Source organism: Oncorhynchus mykiss, chromosome 8, assembly GCF_057628025.1.
Source record: "Oncorhynchus mykiss isolate SJ-2025 chromosome 8, ASM5762802v1, whole genome shotgun sequence".
NCBI lineage: Eukaryota > Metazoa > Chordata > Actinopteri > Salmoniformes > Salmonidae > Oncorhynchus > Oncorhynchus mykiss.
The window spans coordinates 30467321-30489676 of NC_143029.1; the positions used below are offsets into that span (position 1 = coordinate 30467321).

Consider the following 22356-nt stretch of genomic DNA (forward strand, 5'->3'; position numbering starts at 1 on the left):
GCAAAAAAAAAATAACAATATGGGGATGAGGTAGTTGGATGAGGATATCTACAGATGGGCTGTGTACATACAGGTGCAATGATCGGTAAGCTGCTCTGACAGCTGATGCTTAAAGTTAGTGAGGGACATATAAGACTCCAGCTTCAGTAATTTTTGCAATTCGTTCCAGTCATTGTCAGCAGAGAACTGGAAGGAAAGGCGGCCAAAGGGGGAGTTGGCTTTGGGGATGACCAGTGAAATATACTTGCTGGAGCGTGTGCTACGGGTGGGTGCTGCTATGGTGATGAGTGAGCTGAGATAAGGCAGGGTTTTACCTAGCAAAGACTTATAGATGAACTGGAGCCAGTGGGTTTGGCAACGAATATGAAGTGAGGGCCAGCTCACAGGTTGCAGTGGTGGGTAAAATATGGTAGACAAAACAGATGGCACTGTGATAGACTGCATCCAATTTGCTGAGTAGTGTTGGAGGCTATTTTGTAAATGACATCGCCGAAGTCAAGGATCGGTAGGATAGTCAGTTTTACGAGGGTATGTTTGGCAGCATAAGTGAAGGATGCTTTGTTGCGAAATAGGAAGCTGATTCTAGATTTAATTTTGGATTGGAGATGCTTAATGTGAGTCTGGAAGGACAGTTTACAGTCTAACCAGACACCTAGGTATTTGTAGTTGTCCACATATTCTAAGTCAGAACCGTCCAGAGTAGTGATGCTAGGCGGGCGGATGCAGGCAGCGATCGGTTGAAGAGCATGCATTTAGTTTTACTTGCATTTAAGAGCAGTTGGAGGCCACGGAGGGAGTGTTGTATGGCATTGAATCTTGTCAACACAGTGTCCAAAGAAGGGCCAGAAGTATACAGAAAGGTGTCGTCTGCGTAGAGGTGGATCAGAGAATCACCAGCAACAAGAGCGACATCATTGATGTATACAGAGAAAATAATTGGCCCGGGAATTGAACCCTGTGGCACCCCCATAGAGACTGCCAGAGGTCCGGACAACAGACCCTCCGATTTGACACACTGAACTCTGTCTGAGAAGTAGTTCGTGAACCAGGTGAGGCAATCTTACGAGAAACCAAGGCTGTTGAGAGTCTGCCGATAAGAATACGGTGATTGACCGAGTCGAAAGCCTTGGCCAGGTCGATGAAGACGGCTGCACAGTATTGTCTTTTATCGCTGGCGGTTATGATATTGTTTAGGACCTTAAGCGTGGCTGAGGTGCACCTATGACCAGCTCTGAAACCAGATTGCATAGCGGAGAAGGTACGGTGGGATTCAAAATGGTTGGTGATCTGTTTGTTTACTTGGCTTTCAAAGACTTTAGAAAGGCAGAATAGGATAGATATAGGTCTGTAACAGTTTGGGTCTAGAGTGTCTCCCCCTTTCAAGAGGGGGATGACCGCAGCAGCTTTCCTATCTTTAGGGATCTCAGACGATACGAAAGAGAGGTTGAACAGGCTAGTAATAGGGGTTGCTAATTTTAGAAAGAGAGGGTCCAGATTTTCTAGCCCAGCTGATTTGTAGGGGTCCAGATTTTAAAGTGTCTGTGTGTGTAACGTTAATAGAAACTAGGCCACTCAGTGGATACTGAGCCAGCAGGCCTTTAGTTACTTAGATAAATACAATGATCTTCTTTAGTACTGTAGGTAAAACTGTCTGTGGTCATATAGGCTGTGAAGGCGTTTGTTCAAGCCCAGCATTAAGCTGATCCTCGATCTGTGGTTAACAGCTACCTACTGTCTTCCATCTAAGTCTTTGGGGAAAACCATTTGGGGTTCACCTTGTCGTCCAGCTCCTGCTTGAGTAGCTGGTATTTTCTGCGGAGGTGTGAGCGTTGCTCCTCTCCTTCGCTCAGCTCCTCTGTCATCCGGTCACACTCAGTCTTCATCCTGTCCAGCTTCACACGCAGAGCCCTCACCAGCTCCTTGTCCGACGCGGCATCCGCCTGGTGGGAGGATGCGCAAAACGTGTTACAAAAAATGAAATAATAAATAAAATGGGTTAAAATTGCAAACACTCTCCAACTTTTTAAAAAACACAGGAGAAGGTCTGGGGGGAGCGACCTTGGAGGTTTTATTCCAGTGTTTTTAGGAAGCGAGGAAGGAAGATGGAGGATTGTGAACATGAGCTCAGAGAAGGAAGGGAAAGACTCCAGCCACCCAAGTCATAGGCTGTTCTCTCTGGCACCGCACGGCAAGTGGTACCGATGCACCAAGTATGGAACCAACAGGACCCTGAACAGCTTCTACTCAGGTGTGTGTGGATTTCAGGGGGGTCCAAGCCCCTATTTGCCTAGCTGCCTTGATGAGCTAGTCACACTGAAAGGAAGGGGCGAAGCAGAGGGTAAATATTCAGGCCTTCCTATCCACCTCTAGCCTGTAGGAACCTAATTGTCCTAGATTCACCCGGGCTCAAAGCACTGGGCGTGTGAGGTCTGGGACTGCATGGATAGGCAAAGAGGAGGAAATTGAAATGACATTAAAGAAAAACTGAATTTTCCTGAGAAAGTCCCACTTCCACTTCATCGGGATCGATGCCAGATAACAATGATCTAACTTTACTGTTGGGTTACCTTGATGTTGTTCAAACATTTTTTGAAGAATCAAGTTCCACCAAGGTTAATTACAAGGGAGAAATATTTATTTTACCTTTATTTAACTAGGCAAGTCAGTTAATAACAAATTCTTATTTTCAATGACGGCCTAGGAACAGTGGCTTAACTGCCTTGTTCAGGGGCAGAACGACAGATTTTAGCCCCTGTAATTAATTAATATTAATTACAAGGGGATAAAATATCCACAGCTATTATAAAGATAATAACAAGCAGTGGAGAATATACGATACAGGAACTGTGAGGACTACTCTAACAAGCCTTCTCACACTTCATTGTTCTTAGCCCAAGGTTAGACCGGCCCTGGGCTAGCTTAGCCTGTGTTTACACAAGCATTTGTTAACCCTGGGCTAAGCTTTAACCCTGGAGGATACAAGGATTCACACTTGTATTCCAAAGCCCTGGGCTAACAGACATTGGTCTAGCATTTGATTTCCAACAGTGACGGTTTGTATAAACCTTGCTCGCTTTTGAAAATCAATCTCGCCCCGTACAGAGAATGCTGTGCATGATCCAGGTGGAATCATGTGACAATATTATTATCATGGTAACATGCAATTAAATGTCAATAGCAAAGCTATAACGGAGGAAAATGGAGCGTTTGCTGCCGTTCCAGCTGTAGAGTTTGTAGCGTTAGTTGGAAGGATTAAAATGATATGAGTTTACTTATCAAAATAACGTGCAGACATCACGAGCATATATCAATTAAGTGAATGTGCCGCTTTTGTGATTGAACAGTAAAAGCATTCTAGGCTGTTCTTGACACCGTTTCATACTGGCTATTTTGGCAACGTGTTTCTGGGGATAACCCTGGAAAGTCGGTGCCAACTCTGCTCCGGAGCAGGAGCAGCTAGCCTTGGGTTAAGGTTGGTGCTAGCTCACTTTACAATTTGCAAGTGTGAACACTCACTTAGCCTCGGGCTAAAATCACCGAGCCCCGGGCTAAAATCACCGAGCCCCGGGCTAAAATCACCGAGCCCGGGCTACCTTGATCTCCTTGAGGTGATGCTCCATCTCATTCCTCTCCTTCATACAGAGTCGTAGTGTCTCCTGTATGTCTCTATCCTGCTTGGTCCTGCCGTTCTGCACAGTGGCTCTGAGACTGGCCAGCTCCCTCTGGTGCACCTCCCTCTCCAGCTCCAGCTGCTGCCCCAGGGAAGCCCTCAGTTCCTGGGCTGCGGCCAGCCGCACTGCCCCCTCCGCCCCACTCCTCTGGAGCTCCGTCCTGAGCGCCGCCTCCTCAGCTAGACGGGTGGTGAGCTGGGCACGGGCAGAGGTTAACTCCTTCATGGCTGCCTGGAGGCTATGTAACTCCTTAGAAATGAAAGTCACTTTATGCTTAGTTCATTCATATTTCATATATTAATTCATACAAAACCCAAAGTTTTCATGTCTAGACCCTGGGCAAAAGCAGTTCAATACAGTTGAAGTCGGAGGTTTACATACACTTAGGTTGGAGTCATTAAAACTAGTCCACTCCACTAATTTCTTGTTAACCAACTATAGTTTTGGCAAGTCGGTTAGGACATCTAATTTGTGCCTGACACAAGTAAGTTTTCCAACAACTGTTTACAGACAGATTATTTCACTTATAATTCACGGTATCACAATTCCAGTGGGTCAGAAGTTTACATACACTTGACTGTGCCTTCAAAGCAGCTCGGAAAATTCCAGAAAATTATGTAATGGCTTTACAAGCTTCTGATAGGCTAATTGACATAATTTGAGTCAATTGGAGGTGTACCTGTGGATGTACTTCAAGGCCTACCTTCAAACTCAGTGCCTCTTTGCTTGACATCATGGGAAAATCTAAAGAAATCAGCCAAGACCTCAGAAAATAAATAGTAGACCTCCACAAGTCTGTTTCATCCTTTGGGAGCAATTTCCAAACGCCTGAAGGTACCACGTTCATTTGTACAAACAATAGTATGCAAGTATAAACACCATGGGACCACGCAGCAGTCATAACGCTCAGGAAGGAGACGCGTTCTGTCTCCTAGAGATGAACGTACCTTGGTGCGAAAAGTGCAAATCAATACCAGAACAACAGCAAAGGACCTTGTGAAGATGCTGGAGGAAACAGGGACAAAAGTATCTATATCCACAGTAAAACAAGTCCTATATCGACATAACCTGAAAGGCCGCTCAGCAAGGAAGAAGCCACTGCTCCAAAACCACCATAAAAAAGCCAGACTACGTTTGCAACTGCACATGGGGACAAAGACAGTACCTTTTGGATAAATGTCCTCTGGTATGATGAAACAAAAATATAAATGTTTGGCCATAATGACCATCGTTATATTTGGAGGAAAAAGGGGGAGGCTTGCAAGCCGAAGAACACCACCACAACTGTGAAGCACGGGGGTGGCAGCATCATGTTGTGGGGGTGCTTTGCTGCAGGAGGGACTGGTGCACTTCACAAAATAGATGGCATCATGAGGTAGGACAATTATGTGGATATATTGAAGCAACATCAGTCAGGAAATTAAAGCTTGGTCAGAAATGGGTCTTCCAAATGGACAATGACCCCAAGCATACTTCCAAAGTTGGCCTACAAAGGCCTACAAACCTGACTCAGTTACACCAGCTCTGTCAGGAGGAATGGGCCACAATTCACCCAATTTATTGTGGGAAGCTTGTGGAAGGCTACCCAAAACATTTGACCCAGGTTAAACAATTTAAAGGCAATGCTACCAAATACTAATTGAGTGTATGTAAACTTCTGACCCACTGGGAATGTGATGAAAGAAATAAAAGCTGAAATAAATAATTGTCTCTACTATTATTCTGACATTTCACATTCTTAAAATAAAGTGGTGATCCTAACTGACCTAAAACATAAAATATTTACTGGGATTAAATGTCAGGAATTGTGAAAAAAGTTAATTTAAATGTATTTGGCTAAGGTGTATGTAAAGTTCTGATTTCAACTGTATATTAGGGAATAGGGTTCCCTTTCAGACTCTGCTATGAAGTAGCCTACCTCCTGGTCTCTCTGGCTGCGTCGGGCCACGGCCTCAGCCCTCTCCTCCAGACTCTGGTTCTCTTCTCTCAGCCTAACCTGCAGGACAGACTGCCGCTGGGCCTCCTCCTCCAGGGCTATGGAGGCCTCCCTCACCTCCCTCACTTCCTGCTCTAGGCCCAGGTGACGTGCCCGAGTCTCCGACAGCTCCACGTCTTTACGGAGCACCTCTTCCTCGCTCCGAGCCAGACGCCCCAGCACCTCCGCTAGCTCCCTGCGCACCCCTTCAGTCTGCTGGGAGAAGGCTTTCAGCTGGGCCTGGGACAGCTCTCTCTCCTTACACGCCTGGGGGGAGAGGAGAGGGAGGAGAGAGGTGAAAAAGGAGGAGAGGGGAAAATAAGAGCGGAAGAGAGGGATGAGAGTAAGACAAACGAAGGGGGAGAAGTGAAGAGGACAATGTATTTAAAGTGCAAACACCAGCTTCATCGTAGATAGTGAAAAGCTGTCGCTCAGCTCAGATTTGTATTAAGGCTATAGGCCTAGCCCCGGTCTGTTTAAGAAAGATTGGTTCGCCTTTCCGTCTCTGATCCAACTCTTACAAATCACCCCACTGTCTAATCTGCTGTCTGAGAGACTGTCTGCAAGGCTTTCTCCCAGCTCAGAGCGCCACTCCTAATCAGTTAATTGAGCACTTCATTCTCTGCCTCCTAATTTATTAAGAGGAGAAATTATTCAGGGTATTCATTCTAGTCACGTAGAGAGCGAGCCAGGTGTGAGTCAGTCAGTCAGTCAGTCAGCTGCTGCTGGGGAGAGAGTTTTGAGGTGACTCATAGCGCAGAAAAAAAACAGAGTGGTGACATTCACACTAATAACGCCTGGCTGACTGACTACAGCTCATCACTTAGCTGAGCCCAGCCAGCCATACCAGCAGCCTCAGTAGATCTAGCAGCTTCCGCTTCCAAACCTCTGTATACGAGCCTTGTGTTCTTCAGCCTCATAAGGCCAGTATGATCTTCCAAACCTCTGTATACGAGCCTTGTGTTCTTCAGCCTCATAAGGCCAGTATGATCTTCCAAACCTCTGTATACAAGCCTTGTGTTCTTCAGCCTCATAAGGCCAGTATGATCTTCCAAACCTCTGTATACAAGCCTTGTGTTCTTCAGCCTCATAAGGCCAGTGTGAGCTTCCAAACCTCTGTATACGAGCCTTGTGTTCTTCAGCCTCATAAGGCCAGTATGAGTCCGAAAAACACTTTGGCAGCTGCTCTTTGGCTATTAGAAAGCGTAATCAAATCAAAGTTGATTTGTCACGTGCGCCGAATACAACAGGTAGACCTTACAGTGAAATGCTAACCAATGGTGCGAAAAAAAAGGTGTGTGTGTGTAGGTAAGTAAAGAAATAAAACAGCAAAAATACATTTGAAAAAAGAGTAGCAAGGCTATATACAGACACCTGTTAGTCAGGCTTATTGAGGTAGTATGTACATGTAGGTATCGTTAAAGTGAGTATGCATATATGATGAACAGAGAGTAGCAGAAGCGTAAAAAGAGGGGTTGGCTGGTGGTGGGACACAATGCAGATAGCCCGGTTAGCCAATGTGCGGGAGCACTGGTTGGTCGGGCCAATTTAGGTAGTATGTACATGAATGTATGGTTAAAGTGACTATGCATATAAGATAAACAGAGAGTAGCAGCAGCGTAAAAGAGGGTTTGGGGGAGGGGGCACACAATGCAAATAGTCCGGGTAACCATTTAGTTACCTGTTCAGGAGTCTTATTGCTTGGGGGTAAAAACTGTTGAGAAGCCTTTTTGTCCTAGACTTGGCACTTCGGTACCGCTTGCCATGCGGTAGTAGAGAGAACAGTCTATAACTGAGGTGGCTGGGGTCTTTGACAATTTTTAGGGCCTTCCTCTGACACCGCCTGGTGTAGAGGTCCTGGATTGCAGGCAGCTTTGGCCCAGTGATGTACTGGGCCGTACGTACTACCCTCTGAAGTGTCTTGTGGTCGGAGGCCGAGCAATTGCCGTACCAGGCTGTAGAACCTTTTGAAGATCTCAGGACCCATGCCAAATCTTTTTAGTTTCCTGAGGGGGAATAGGCTTTGTCGTGCCCTCTTCACGACTGTCTTGTTGTGTTCGGACCAATCTAGTTGTTTGTTGATGTGGACAACAAGGAATTTGAAGCTCTCAATCTGCTCCACTACAGCCCCGTCAATGAGAATGGGGACGTGCTCGGTGCTCCTTTTCCTGTAGTCCACAATCATCTCCTCAGTCTTGGTTACGTTGAGGGAAAGGTTGTTATTCTGGCACCACCCGGCCAGGTCTCTGACCTCCTCCTTATAGGCTGTCTCGTCGTTGTCTGTGATCAGGCCTACCACTGTTGTGTTGTCAGCAAACTTAATGATGGTGTTGGAGTCGTGCCTGGCCATGCAGTCATGGGTGAACAGGGAGTACAGGAGGGGACTGAGCACGCACCCCTGGGGAGCTCCAGTGTTGAGGATCACCTGGGGGGCGGCCTGTCAGGAAGTCCAGAATCCAGTTGCACAGGGAGGTGTTTAGTCCCAGGTTCCTTAGCTTGGTGATGAGCTTTGAGGGTACTATGGTGTAGAACGCTGAGCTGTAGTCAATGAACAGCATTCTCACATAGGTGTTAATTTTGTCCAGGTGGGAAAGGGCAGTGTGGAGTGCAATAGAGATTGCATCATCTGTGGATCTGTTTGGGCGGTATGCAAATTGGAGTGGGTCTAGGGTTTCTGGGAAATGGTGTTGATGTGAGTCATTACCAGCCTTTCAAAACACTTCATGGATATGGACGTGAGTGCTACGGGTCTGTAGTCATTTAGGCAGGTTGCCTTTGTGTTCTTGGGCACAGGGACTATGGTGGTCTGCTTGAAGCATGTTGGTATTACAAACTCAATCAGGGACATGTTGAAAATGTCAGTGAAGACACCTGCCAGTTGGTCAGCACATGCCCGGAGCACACGTCCTGGTAATCCGTCTGGCCCCGCAGCCTTGTGTATGTTGACCTGTTTAAAGGTCTTACTCACGTCAGCTACGGAGTGCGTGATCACAAAGTCGTCTGGAACAGCTGATGCTCTCATGCATGCCTCAGTGTTGCTTGCCTCGAAGCGAGCATAGAAGTGATTTAGCTCGTCTGGTAGGCTCGTGTCACTGGGCAGCTCGCGGCTTCCCTTTGTAGTCTGTAATAGTTTGCAAGCCCTGCCACATCCGACGAGCATCGGAGCCGGTGTAGTATGATTCAATCGTAGCCCTGTATTGACGCTTTGCCTGTTTGATGGTTCATCGCAGGGCATAGCGGGATTTCTAGTAAGCTTCCGGGTTAGAGTCCCGCACCTTGAAAGCGGCAGTAATCCATGGCTTCTGGTTGGGGTATGTACGTACAGTCACTGTGGAGACGACGTCCTCAATGCACTTGTTGATAAAGCCAGTGACTGATGTGGTGTATTCCTCAATGTCATCGGAAGGATCCTGGAACATGTTCCAGTCTGTGATAGCAAAGCAGTCCTGTAGTTTAGCATCTGCTTTATCTGACCATTTTTTTATAGACCGAGTCACTGGTGCTTCCTGCTTAAATTTTTGCTTGTAAGCAGGAATCAGGAGGATAGAGTTGTGGTCGGATATATCAAATGGAGGGCGAGGGAGAGCTTTGTACGCGTCTCTGTGTGTGGAGTACAGGTGATCTCAAATGTTTTTCCCTCTGGTTGCACATGTATCATGTTGATAGAGATTTGGTAGAACTGATTTAAGTTTCCCTGCATTAAAGTCTTTGGCCACTAGGAGCGCCACCTCTGGGTGAGTGGTTTCCTGTTTGCTTATTTCCTTATACAGCTGACTAAGTGCGGTCTGTGGTGGTAAATAAACAGCCACAAAAAGTATAGCTGAGAACTCTCTATGCAAGTAGCGTGGCCTGCAGTTTATCACAATATACTCTACTTCAGGCGAGCAAAATCTAGACTTCCTTAGATTTCGTGCACCAGCTGTTTTTTACAAATATGCACAGACCGCCCCCCTCTCGTCTTACCGGAGTGTGCTGTTCTATCCTGCCGGTGCAGCGTGTATCCCGCTAGCTAAATATCCATGTCGTCATTCAGCCACGATTCCGTGAAACATAGGATTCTACAGTTTTTGATGTCCCGTTGGTAGGATATTCGTGATCGTACCTCGTCTAGTTTATTGTCCAATGATTGCACGTTGGCAAGTAATATTGACGGTAACGGCAGCTTTCCTAGTTGCCTTCTGCAGGTCCGGACGAGGCATCCGGCTCTTCTTCCTCTGCGTCGCTTCCTTCTGCAGATAATTGGGATGTCTGCCCTGTGGGGTGTTTGGAGAATATCGTGTGAGTCCTGCTTGTTGTTGTTGTTGAAGAAATCTTTGTCTAATCCAAGTTGAGTGATCGCTGTCCTGATATCCAGAAGCTATTTTCTTCCGTAAGATATGGTTGCAGAAGCATTATGTACAAAATAATGTACAAATATCGCGAAAAGAAACACATACTAGCACAATAGGTTAGGAGACCGTAAAACGGTGGCCATCTCCTCCAGCACCATGTAGAAACAAGAGTAACTGAGGAGTGCATTTGATCACTCTTCTAATCAGAAACAGTGCCATCCACAAAACCTACATCGATGCATCTCTTTCAATGCACCGTCACCTCCCAGTCTCAATACAGACCTGTTTGGCTTTCTCCGTATCCAGCTGGGCCTGTCCCCTCATTTCCTCCATGTCCCTCTCCATCCTCTTGCACTTGGCCCTCCACTGTCTGACTGCCTCCTGGGCTCTGGTCTTCAGCTCCTCCCTCCTCGTGGAGCTGTCCTGGAGCCGGGCCTCAGCCTCCTCAGCCCTGAGCAGGGCCCGGGCCCTCTCGGTAGCACACGCCTCCGAGCGGCCCTGGATCTCCTTCAACTGCTCCAGCATCCTCAACTGTTGCTGCTCGCGCCTCGCCAGGTCTGACGACAACACCTGGGGTAGGGAGATGGTGACGAAGAGAGAGAGATTCAGTGAAGATAGCACAGACTAAAAAAAACGTGGAAATATATCCTCTATACCTTTATTAAGTCAAAAATATTTCCACTACAACGTTGTTTATATCTTTGTGCTTAGTGGGGAGCGTTTGATATTTCCACTCAGTGAACTGACAGATCTCAGCTTTATGAGGCGGAAAAATGACTGTTAGCTAGCTAGACGATTGATGTTCTACTCTGACTGTTGTCTTACTTGGCACATTTAACCAGATCAAGAGAGCATTTGCAGCAAACAGAAGCTGTGGCACAAAGACAATCTGATTCAACCTCACTCAGGCAGACATGCATAACACACACCTACATATCGACGCGCGCGAGCACATACACACGTACCTCGACCTGGTTGCACAGCTGTGTTCTCTCTCGGTCTTTGAGCTCCAGAGTCCTCCTGAGATCGTCCACCTCACTGAGGACAGATGTCCTGCTCAGCTGGGCTCTCAGCTCCTGCACCTCTCTCTCCAGCTCCGACGACCGGTCTAAATGTAACAACAACACCACATGGAAGTCAGACAACACGTACACTACCGGTCAAATGTTTTAGAACACCTTCTCATTCAAGGGTTTTTCTATATTTTTACTATTTTCTACATTAATAGAATAATAGTGAAGCCATCAAAACTATGAAATAACATATATGGAATCATGTAGTAAAAAAAGTGTTAAACAAATGAAAATATATTTTATATTTGAGATTCTTCAAATAGCCACCCTTTGCCTTGATGACAGCTTTGCACACTACTGGCATTCTCTCAACCAGCTTCATGAGGTGCATTGAAATGCATTTCAATTAACCGGTGTGCCTTCTTAAAAGTTAACTTGTGGAATTTCTTTCCTTCTGAATGTGTTTGAGCCAATCAGTAGTGTTGTGACAAGGTAGGGGGGTATACAGAAGATAGCCATATTTGTTAAATACCAAATAGAATTTGATTTGTCACATACACATGGTTAGCAGATGTTAATGCGAGTGTAGCGAAATGCTTCTGCTTCTAGTTCCGACAGTGCAGTAATATCTAACAATTCCCCAACAACTACCTAATACACACAAATCTAAAAAGGGGTGAATGAGAATATGTACATGAGAGATGGCCCAGCGGCATAGGCAAGGTGCAATAGATGGTATAAAATACAGTATATACATGCGATATGAGTAATGTAAGATATGTAAACATTATTAAAGTGGCATTATTTAGAATGCATTGTATAAAGTGACTAGTGATCCATTTATTGAAGTGGCCAGTGATTGGGTCTCAGAGGCAGCAGCCACTCTGAGTTAGTGATTGCTGTTTAGCAGTCTGATGGCCTTGAGATAGAAGCTGTTTTTCAGTCTCTCGGTCCCAGCTTTGATGCACCTGTACTGACCTCGCCTTCTGGATGGTAGTGGTGTGAACAGGCAGTGGCTTGGGTAGTTGATGTCCTTGATGATCTTTTGGTCCTTCCTGTGATATCAGGTGCTCTACGTGTCATGGAGGGCAGGTAGTTTGCCCCCAGTGATGCGTTGTGCAGACCGCACCACCCTCTGGAGAGCCTTGCGGTTAAGGGGCGGTGAAGTTGCCGTACCAGGCTGTGATACAGCCCAACAGGATGCTCTCAATTGTGCATCTGTAAAAGTTTGTCAGGGTTTTGGGTGACAAGCCAATTTTCTTCAGCCTCCTGAGGTTGAAGAGATGCTGTTGCGCCTTCTTCACCACACTGTCTGTGTGAGTAGACCATTTCAGTTTGTCTATGATGTGTCCGCCTAGGAACTTAAAACTTTCCACCTTCTCCACTGCTGTTCCTTCGTTGTGGATAGGGGGTTGCTCCCTCTGCTGTTTCCTGAAGTCCACCATAATCTCCTTTGTTTTGTTGACGTTGAGTGAGAGGTTGTTTTCCTGACACCACAATCCGAGTGCTCTCACCTCCTTCCTGTAGACTGTCACGTCGTTTTGGTAATCAAGCCCACTACTATTGTGTCGTCTGCAAACTTGATGATTGAGCTGGATGAGTGCATGGCCACACAGTCGTGGTTGAACAGAGAGTCACGCACCCTTGTGGGGCCCCAGTGTTGAGGATCAGCGAAGTGGAGATGTTTCCTACCTTCACCACCTGGGGGCGGCCCGTCATAAAGTCCAGGACCCAATTGCACAGGGTGGGGTTGAGACCAATTATGGCAAGAACAGCTCAAATAAGCAAAGCGAAATGACAGTTCATCATTACTTTAAGACATGAAGGTTAGTCAAAATGGAACATTTCAAGAACTTTGAAAGTTTCTTCAAGTGCTGTCGCAGAAATCATCAAGCGCTGATGAAACTGGCTCTCATCAGGACTGCTACAGGAAAGGAAGACCCAGAGTTACCACTGCTGCAGAGGATAAGTTAATTCGAGTTACCGGACTAAGAAATTGCAGCCCAAAGAAATGCATCACAGAGTTCAAGTAACAGACACATCTCAACATCAACTGTTCAGAGGAGACTGTGTGAATCAGGCCTTCATGGTCAAATTGCTGCAAGGAAACCACTACTAAAGGACACCAATAATAAGAAGAGATTTGCTTGGGCCAAAAAACATAAGCAATGTATATTAGACCGGTGGAAATCTGTCCTTTGGTCTGGAGTCCAAATTGGAGATTTTTGAGTCTTTGTGAGCGGATGATCTCTGCATGTGTATTTCCCACTGTAAAGCATGGAGGAGGTGCTATGGTGTGGGGGTGCTTTGCTGGTGACACTTTCAGTGATTTATTTAGAATTCAAGGCACACTTAACCAGCATGGCAACCACACCGTCGGGCTGAGTAAGAGCTATTTTAATAAGAAGGAGAGAGATGGAGTGTTGCATCAGATGACCTGGCCTCCACAATCCCCCGACCTCAACCCAATTGAGATGGTTTGGGATGAGTTGTACTGCAGAGTGAAGGAAAAGCAGCCAACAAGTGCTCAGCATATGTGGGAACTCCTTCAAGACTGTTGGAAAAGCATTCCAGGTGAAGCTGGTTGAGAGAATGCCAAGAGTGTGCAAAGCTGTCATCAAGGCAAAAGTGGCTGTTTGAAGAATCTCAAATATAAAATATATTTTGATTTGTTTAAAACTTTTTTGGCTACTACATGATTCCATATGTGTAATTCCATAATGTTGATGTCTTCACTATTATTCTACAATGTAGAAAATAGTAAAAATATAGAAAAACCCTTGAATGAGAAGGTGTTCTAAAACTTGACCGGTAGTTTACCATGCTCTACATGTCAGATAACACACACACACCATATCCACACAGCCTTCATTTAAAAAAAATAAAAAAATAAAAAAACACTTATTCCTGTGGGCCAGCAGTAGTTATGTTTCAATATATTGAATCACTCCAATATATTGGTATCACTCCTTGGCGGAGGGATACATCCGAAGTGAGGATTTACAGACTCACTCCCGTGTACACCTGTGCACACCTATGTCACAGCTGGGGTACGCTCCTATATATCAACCCTGTGACTGCGACACACGTGTAATATCGGGTGTCTCCTGACCCCTCCTGTCTCAGCCTCCAGTATTTATGCTGCAGTAGTTTATGTGTCGGGGGGCTAGGGTCAGTTTGTTATATCTGGAGTACTTCTCCTGTCCTATTCGGTGTCCTGTGTGAATCTAAGTGTGCGTTCTCTAATTCTCTCCTTCTCTCTTTCTCTCTCTCGGAGGACCTGAGCCCTAGGACCATGCCCCAGGACTACCTGACATGATGACTCCTTGCTGTCCCCAGTCCACCTGGCTGTGCTGCTGCTCCAGTTTCAACTGTTCTGCCTTATTATTATTCGACCATGCTGATCATTTATGAACATTTGAACATCTTGGCCATGTTCTGTTATAATCTCCACCCGGCACAGCCAGAAGAGGACTGGCCATCCCACATATGCTCTCTCTAATTCTCTCTTTCTTTCTCTCTCTCGGAGGACCTGAGCCCTAGGACCATGCCCCAGGAATACCTGACATGATGACTCCTTGCTGTCCCCAGTCCACCTGACTGTGCTGCTGCTCCAGTTTCAACTATTCTGCCTTATTATTATTCGACCATGCTGGTCATTTATGAACATTTGAACATCTTGACCATGTTTTGTTATAATCTCCACCCGGCACAGCCAGAAGAGGACTGGCCACCCCACATAGCCTGGTTCCTCTCTAGGTTTCTTCCTAGGTTTTGGCCTTTCTAGGGAGTTTTTCCTAGCCACCGTGCTTCTTCACCTGCATTGCTTGCTGTTTGGGGTTTTAGGCTGGGTTTCTGTACAGCACTTTGAGATATCAGCTGATGTACGAAGGGCTATATAAAATAAATTTGATTGATTGATTGATCTTGGGTGGAAGTATACTCCCTGGCTGTTTGCAGCATGGAGCATGGCCACATGGCCAGCCCCTCCTCTTGAGTGCTCCACTCGCTGCGTGTGGTTGATCTGCATCTTCCGCTTGTGGTTTGTCGTACTTGTGTTTCGTTAGCGTTACACTATGACTCCATGTGCATCCATTAGTATGGTGGCTCTTGCTGCCTCAAACTGTAATTTACCTTACACAACTTGCCCACTGGCTTGTTCTATGTGTGTGTTGTGAACTGTTTTAACATGCTGCTCCCTGCACCGTAGGGTTCTCTGCCAATTACCCTGCAGGTTTTTTGTCTTGTTCTTTCCCCTGCAGGCTTTCCACTACTTTGAGACTTTAACTTTGGAGTTCCTTAAAAGAGTTACTCCATCATATGGTGCTGTTTTTCCTGCTTGGATATTAAACTAGCTAGGTAATGTTGGCGCAAAAACAAAAAACAAATAAATCAAATCCATTACCTGGTTGCTATTTTTTTGTCTGCCTGCTTTTCCCACCAGTGTCTTCCCCGTTTTTTTGCAGAGGTACTGGGTAATGTATTCCTCACCAGGTTCCTATTCCTCCAGGCGGGTCACCACATAAGTTCTCCCAGGGCGTCAGACCCCTGCCCCGTGGCCTTGTTGGCTTGGCTGAGCTTAAGGCTTCCGTTTGTGACAGGTGTGATGGTGGCATCCCCCTGGGGATCCGCATACCTCGTATAGGGAGCTCGTTTTCAGACTGAGCCCGAGCCTGGCCGACCTACTCGCGCATGGCCTCCAATCGCGCCAGGCGCAGGCGTTCTGAGAACACCACACAAATTAGGCATCAAGTAGGGCACTTCACCACCCTCTCCGCGTGGCTCAACCCCAGGCAGTGCCCTACTTGATGCCTAATTTCATCAGAACGGCTAGGTGGGTTCTACTCCACTTATTTTGTGTTCCCAAACAGAGACTGAGGGTTTCGACCGATTCTGGACCTCCACAACCTCAATGGGTACTTGAAGGTACTGAGGTTCCACATGCTGTACCCAGCCAGTGTGTTGAAGGCCGTGTCCAGGGACCAGTGGTTTGTGACACTGGACCTGAGGGATGCGTACTTCCATGTTCACCCAGCTCATTGGCAGTACCTCAGATTCGCTTTCGAAGGGACGGCTTATGAATTCATGGTTCTTCCCTTCGTCCTCTACTTGGCACCCGGCACTTTCACAAAGTGCATAGACACTGTCCTGGCACCTCTCACGTCCCGAGGATTGTTGATCCTCAATTACCTGGACGATTGGCTGATTTGTGTCACGACCAGGACCCAGGTCCTGTCAGACTGGACATTACTGTAAACGACAAGAGTCGTCGTCATGCCAATGAGGGTAGCCTTCATTGGCATGGAACTGGAGTCCTCATGAGAGCGTGCCTACCCACCAGAAGGGTTCAGCTGATCTTATCTTGCTTCAACCACATTAGGCAGGGGCGTGTGGTATCCGTCCTGACCTGCGAACGCCTGTTGGGCTTGCTGACGGCGACCTCGTTGCTGATTCCCCTGGTCCTGCTCCATCTCCAGTCTCTTCAACAGTGGTTCCACTCCCACAAGCTGCACCCGTAGCGCCATCGTAACCACCAGCTGCGGGTGACCACACAGTGCCTCAGGGCATAGTTAAGATGGCGCTGTCGCTTCTTTCTCTCAGGTGGAGTGGAGATGCTGAGGATGTGCCGCTGGGAGCTGGTCAGCACAGACGCCCCCCCAAATCAGCTGGGGGGGGGACCAAGGGCAGGTCGGCCAGCAGCTGTTGGCTACCCCCTTGGAGCGGCAAGCACATCAATACACCAGAGCTCCGAGCTATACTACTGGCCCTGCAGTCTTTCCTTCCACATCTGAAGGGAAAACATGTCCTGGTGAGAATGGACAACACCACAGTGGTGGCTTACATCAACCATCAGGGTGGACTGAGGTCCCACCGCCTCCACCTTATGGCACGGGAGCTCCTTTCCTGCGCTCAGGGACGTCTAGCGTCTCTATGCGCAGCACACATACCTGACATCCTGAATGTTGCAGCGGATATGCCCTTGAGGGAGGGCCCGCCACCTTGGGACTGGAGCCTACATCCCCAAGTGGTGCAGCACCTGTGGGACAAGTTCAGGAGGGTGCAGGTGAACCTGTTTGCCACCCTGGACAATGCACACTGCCCCCTGTGGTACTCCATGTCGGAGCTCTGGCTCACGATTGGCCAAGGCTGGAGCTTTACACATTCCCCTCTTTTCACCTGATCCAGGCTGTGCTGGACAGGACGGCGGAGCATCATCTGCTACTGGTGGCCCCATACTGGCCCAGACGACCCTGGTTCAGCCTTCAACTGTCCCTGTGGTCTGGGACACCTTGGGAACTGCCCCTGAGACCCAACCTGCTATCTCAGGCCGGAGGAACTCTGGCATCCGAGACCGCACCGTCTCAGTCTGTGGGCTTGGCCGCTGAACTGCACCAATGGTCCATGTTAGGGCTGCAGGAGGGCGTATCCGCGGAAAACCAGTTGCGCTGTCGGTTGTTCTGCTCTTGGTGCGCTGGTATTGAGGTTGTGCCCGGGTCATGCGGGGTGCAGTATGTCCTCCAATACCTGCAGTTTCCCTTGGATGAGGGCTTGGCAGCTTCTACACTCAGAGGGTATTTGGCTGCTATATCTGCCTGCCATGTGGGGTGGATGGACAGGCTAGTGGGTCGCCATCCCTTGGTCTCCAGGTTTATGAAGGGGGTCCGTCGCCTGCGTCCAGCTAGGACCCGCTGAATGGCGAGCTGGGATCTAAATATGGTCTTGGCAGCTTTGGCAAAGCCACCTTTCGAACCGTTGGAGTCAGCCTCCCTGAAACACCTCCAACAACAGACCAGCTCTTTGTCTACTATGGTGAGAGAGTCCTGGGGGCTGGGTTATCAAAGCAGAGGCTCTCTCATTGGATGGTGGACACGATTACAACAGTATACCATCTGGCTGGCAGGCCAGTGCTGGGATCTGTGGTGGCACAATCAACATGAGGTGTGGCTGCTCCTGGGTTCTACTGAGAGGAGTGCCCCTCGCTGATATCTGTGCTGCGGCCAGCTGGGCTTCCTCTTGCACCTTTGCTAGGTATTATCGGGTAAATGTGGTACCTTCCTCTGCAGTTGGTTCAGCGGTCCTCGGAGTCGCCTCCTTCTGGGGACTGTGCCGGGACCCCCCTTCCACATTGACGGCCCCTGTGTCTAGGTCCCGCGCTGGGACTTCGTCGCTGGCTGGCGAGGTCCCTCTAGCACAGACTAAATCTGGTACTGGTATACCAATATATTGGAAAAATCCAATATAGTGAAACATAACGAAGGTTACTTATGTAACCACGGTTATGTGAGCTATATGGATCACTCCAATCCTCTACGGTGCTAGAGGCGCCTCAAAAATTATTTAGAAAACGTGTGTTGTGACCATGGGGTTTATATATAGGGGCGGACCCCAGCCGTGACGCAGGTGTACACGGGAGTAAATCCTCACCTCAGATGTATTCCTCCACCGCAGAGTGATACCAATATATTGGAGTGATCCATATAGCTCACAACCGTGGTTACATATGTAACCTTCAGTCAGTACCTAAGCCCAGACATTCACTCTCCTCCCCACCCCTCCATCAGCCGACAACCTCCACTGAAAAACCCTTAACTCATAAGAGCTCCAGCCTCCTTCTCCAGCAGTCAGTACCTGCTCCTCTCTCCTCCCTGTCCATGCGAGTAGCTCTGGGCTGGGTAGTAAGCTGGGAGATCTCCCTCTGCAGATCCATACGTTCCTTCTCTGTCCTCAGCAGCTGCACACGCATCTCCTCTACCTGGGAACACACACGGAGGAGTTTACCCACACATAGAATATGAATTTGATTAACACCGTTGCACCCACCCCTACACACACACACACACACACACACACCTTTAAGAAGAGCTACTCGAGTACCTGTTGTAGAAGAGCGCCCCTGCCTCCTTCTGATTGGTCCAGCTGTCTCCTGGCCCTCTCCAGTTCCGCCTCCATCTGGAGGACAGATCACATGATTAGTGCCAAGAGTTTTAGCTGGTCAGGAAAAAAAAATTGTGGCCCTACACATGACCTGGACAGACATAGGCACATTCATGAGATCCCTTTCATTATACAACCAGGAAGTACTTCAGCTCATATAGAATATCATCTGCATTCTTCAACAAGGCAGAAAGTGGGTTACAGAATACATGGCTAAAATATTATTTGCATGCACACACACATTTGAAATACTTTATTTGAATCCACAAATCACATTACATCATGAAGGATTCAAACATTTCTAAGCTCATTGATGCAAGAACAATTAAGGAAACAAAAAGCACCTTCTCCACACAACTAGGCTGCTCATAACTTTTTTTGTACCTTTATTTAACTAGGCAAGTCAGTTAAGAACAAATTCTTATTTACAATGACGGCCTAGGAACAGTAGGTTAACGACGAAACAGAGCAGTACCTAGTCGGTTGTTCTGTTCTACTTTTAGGCAGGCCTGCAATCTGAAGGCCGCGTATTGTAAGCCTATGTACGTGGCCCAGACTGCCAAATATCAATGCCACCAACTTGCATTGGTATCCCAGGCTGTCCAAGCGTGATACGAGTGGCTGGTATTTAAGGAGCTTTTCAGAAAAGGCCTGCTCCATGTAACAATCAAATGAGCAACCCACTTCCAAAATCAGCACCTCCAACACACACACACACACACACCTTGGTCTTCTCGTTCTCTGATCTCAGTAGTTTGTTCTTGACGGCCTCTTCAGTTTCCAGGTCCCGAGCCTCTCGCCTCCTCAGAGCCTTGAGAAGGAAACCATAGAGTAATGAATGATACGTACATGTACACACACCCCCAGCACTATGCATTTAGTGTGTAGTATCACATTCAAACTAAATGAGATAACTTTCCTTTTAGCCTTTAGGCAAGTAGAGAATCGAAAAAGGCAAAGAATAGCCTTTAGGCTAGTTGATAACCGAATAGTCAGGAGGAGAAACATGAGTAATGGTGTTACAGTCAATGGCTAGCTAGCTTCCATCTCCTCTCAAAGAGACAATGTGTTGGGTTTCTAATAGAGCTTAGCATCCCATCCCACACACTCCTGTTTCTGTGGTGTTTTGTAAAGGCTTAGTGATGTATTACAGCCCCTTAAGGCACCATCCACCAACTGACTCATCCTATCCATTCATTCACAACATGGCAGTAGAGTAGAGTAGGCCCACTGGAGTGTAGCCTTATAATACAACTACCCAGGCAGACCTCTCCCTTGCCCCGTCTCTCTTTAGTAAAAGAGATGATTTTCCTCTTCATTTCCTCTCCTCTTGTTTATTTACCCTTAACTTGGGAACAAATACATTATTTTCCCCTAGCCTGTGGCAGCCGGCTTCTCATTAGAAGAAGAGGCTCTCTGCAGTGGAAAGAGATGCAAATGACTTAGCCACCTCTCTTATCACTGCTTCTCACCGAGGAGAAGAGGAGAGGATTAGAGCTGATAGATAGCTAAACACTGCCCCCCAGCTGTAACTTTCAGGACTGGTCTTAATTTGAAAACAACAACACCGCTGACATGGAAGAGGCTAATTGCAGGGACGGGAGGACAGCTAGAATGGTTTGGATGAGAGGGGTGGATGGTGCGAGATGAATGTGGGTTATATTAGGCAAGGGTAGAAGTCAAGGTGTCCCACCTCCCGCAGTTCATCAGACATGATACCCCGCTGTTCTGGTCGTCTGTCTGACACGCTCTGTCGCTCTGAACGCATCTCCCTCTCAATCTCCTGCAGACGCTTCTCCACACGAGACGACACCTGGGGGAGAAAGTCACTGTAGGTTACAGCACTAAGCGTTCGAAGATCACCTCTAGAGTGGAGCAGCTAACATTGGAGTAAACGTTTTTACAGTTATGTATTTAATGTGAATTCATGTATTTACAGTGATGCTATTACATGTACATTTTAGTCATTTAGCAGACGCTCTTATCCAGAGCGACTTACAGTAGTGAGTGTTAGTACTGTTATGTTACTGTTATGTTCCTAACTGACCGAGTCCTGTCTCTGTGAAGTCGTCAGGTGCTCGGACAGATTCTCCAAGGCTCGTCTGGTGTCAATGTCAGACCTTAGAAACAGGGAAACAGGAATTAATTAATTAATGAATGAATGGTACGTTTTGGACAATACAGGGCCTCTACCTGTTCCTCCTGAGTATTTCTCTGTCCATGTCGTCCCCCAGTCTGAGCTGGTCACTGCGCAGGTCTCTGAATGACTGGTGCAGGACGTGGACCTGAGCAGGAAGAGGAAAAAGAGAACACTTGCACTACTTAAAACGCCCACAAGGGCTGCATAATACTGACATAGCACTGTCATAGGCTGATACTAACAGATTCAGCTGTTCCTGAGAAAACTTTAGGGCACAAAAACAATACAATGCTCCCTCTGCTGGTTCTTGTCTCTAACTGCACTACAACAGTGAGCGTTGAAGTGGCGATACTGAAGATGCAGAGCTTTGACAGATAAGGTGGTCTCAGGACTTACATCCCCATCTGGCAGGCTGGAGTCTCTGAAGCGGACTGTAGCTGATCTCGACCTCCTTCTCGCTCCTCCTTCTCCGGACGACTCAGATCTCCCATAGTCCTTCAAGGGAGACGTGGGGTAGAAGCGCTGGCCCTCTACAAACGTACACAATAAACTGTGGGCTATATAACTATTTTATAACTGTATAACTGCACATCATTATTTTTTCAAAATAAAACAGTTGTAATAAGTATAGTTTCTAAATTAATTCCACCTGCCCCCTGGTGTTTTGACCTTGACTATCTGTCTGTCAGGTATTGTTTTACTTAGTGTTGGCCAACTGAGACACAGCAGCATGGGTCTCACATCTTGACATTATACATAGCATATATCACCTGAGCCATAGCCAGCTTCCAGGTCGCTGGTGTGCAGGGTGGAGGCTGAGGCACTCCGGACCCCTGAGGAACTATGCAGCCTCTGGTTCTGCAGCTGAGCGATAGACTCCTCCAGATTATCCCTCAACTAGAGAGGGGGAGGGAGGAAAATAAGGGGGAGATGGAGAGACAGAAGTACTAGAGAACTTCTGACAATGCGTTGACTGAGTTTTACAGCACACAACCTTCATGTATAAAACGAGACGTGGGCAATTTAAACTAAACAGTTGCAGACAGTACATTTTTGATTATGTTTTACTTACTGTTGCCATGGCTTCCGCCTGGTCATCTGTGTGCTCTCTGTATTGCCCCAGCATCCGGTCCACTTTGTTCAAATTCCTATTAGTGTCCTGGAATGAGAAAATAACCATTAGTGCTTGCTATAATGGTTTTCGGAATGACAATTCGTATGCTAAATATTCAAAAGGTTTTGATTGGTTTCAACCTGCATGCACAGGTTTCAACCTCATGAGCAGGGAAAA

At 47.2% G+C, this 22356-nt stretch overlaps 1 protein-coding gene across 8 annotated transcripts in view; it reads right to left on the minus strand.

Moving 5' to 3' along the window:
* Nucleotides 1-22356, minus strand: part of cep128 (centrosomal protein 128) — a 47246-nt gene that overhangs the window by 23871 nt on the left and 1019 nt on the right. For 7 of the 8 annotated variants that reach the window (XR_016497731.1, XR_016497730.1, XR_016497729.1 and 4 more), the window contains exons 3-16: nt 22138-22224; nt 21836-21962; nt 21462-21595; nt 21119-21210; nt 20973-21045; nt 20619-20738; nt 19650-19736; nt 18866-18940; nt 18620-18743; nt 10943-11085; nt 10260-10547; nt 5590-5913; nt 3594-3920; nt 1776-1940 (exon numbers count right to left, since the gene is read on the minus strand). Coding sequence is in view for 5 of the 8 variants with exons in the window: in XM_021612268.3 (XP_021467943.3) it covers nt 1776-1940; nt 3594-3920; nt 5590-5913; nt 10260-10547; nt 10943-11085; nt 18620-18743; nt 18866-18940; nt 19650-19736; nt 20619-20738; nt 20973-21045; nt 21119-21210; nt 21462-21595; nt 21836-21962; nt 22138-22224 (2166 nt within the window). In the remaining 3 variants the exon portion in view is untranslated. Of the gene's footprint in view, nt 1-1775; nt 1941-3593; nt 3921-5589; nt 5914-8350; nt 9900-10259; nt 10548-10942; nt 11086-18619; nt 18744-18865; nt 18941-19649; nt 19737-20618; nt 20739-20972; nt 21046-21118; nt 21211-21461; nt 21596-21835; nt 21963-22137; nt 22225-22356 lie in introns of those variants that run through there. The other variant, XM_090243143.1, reaches the window with a different exon arrangement.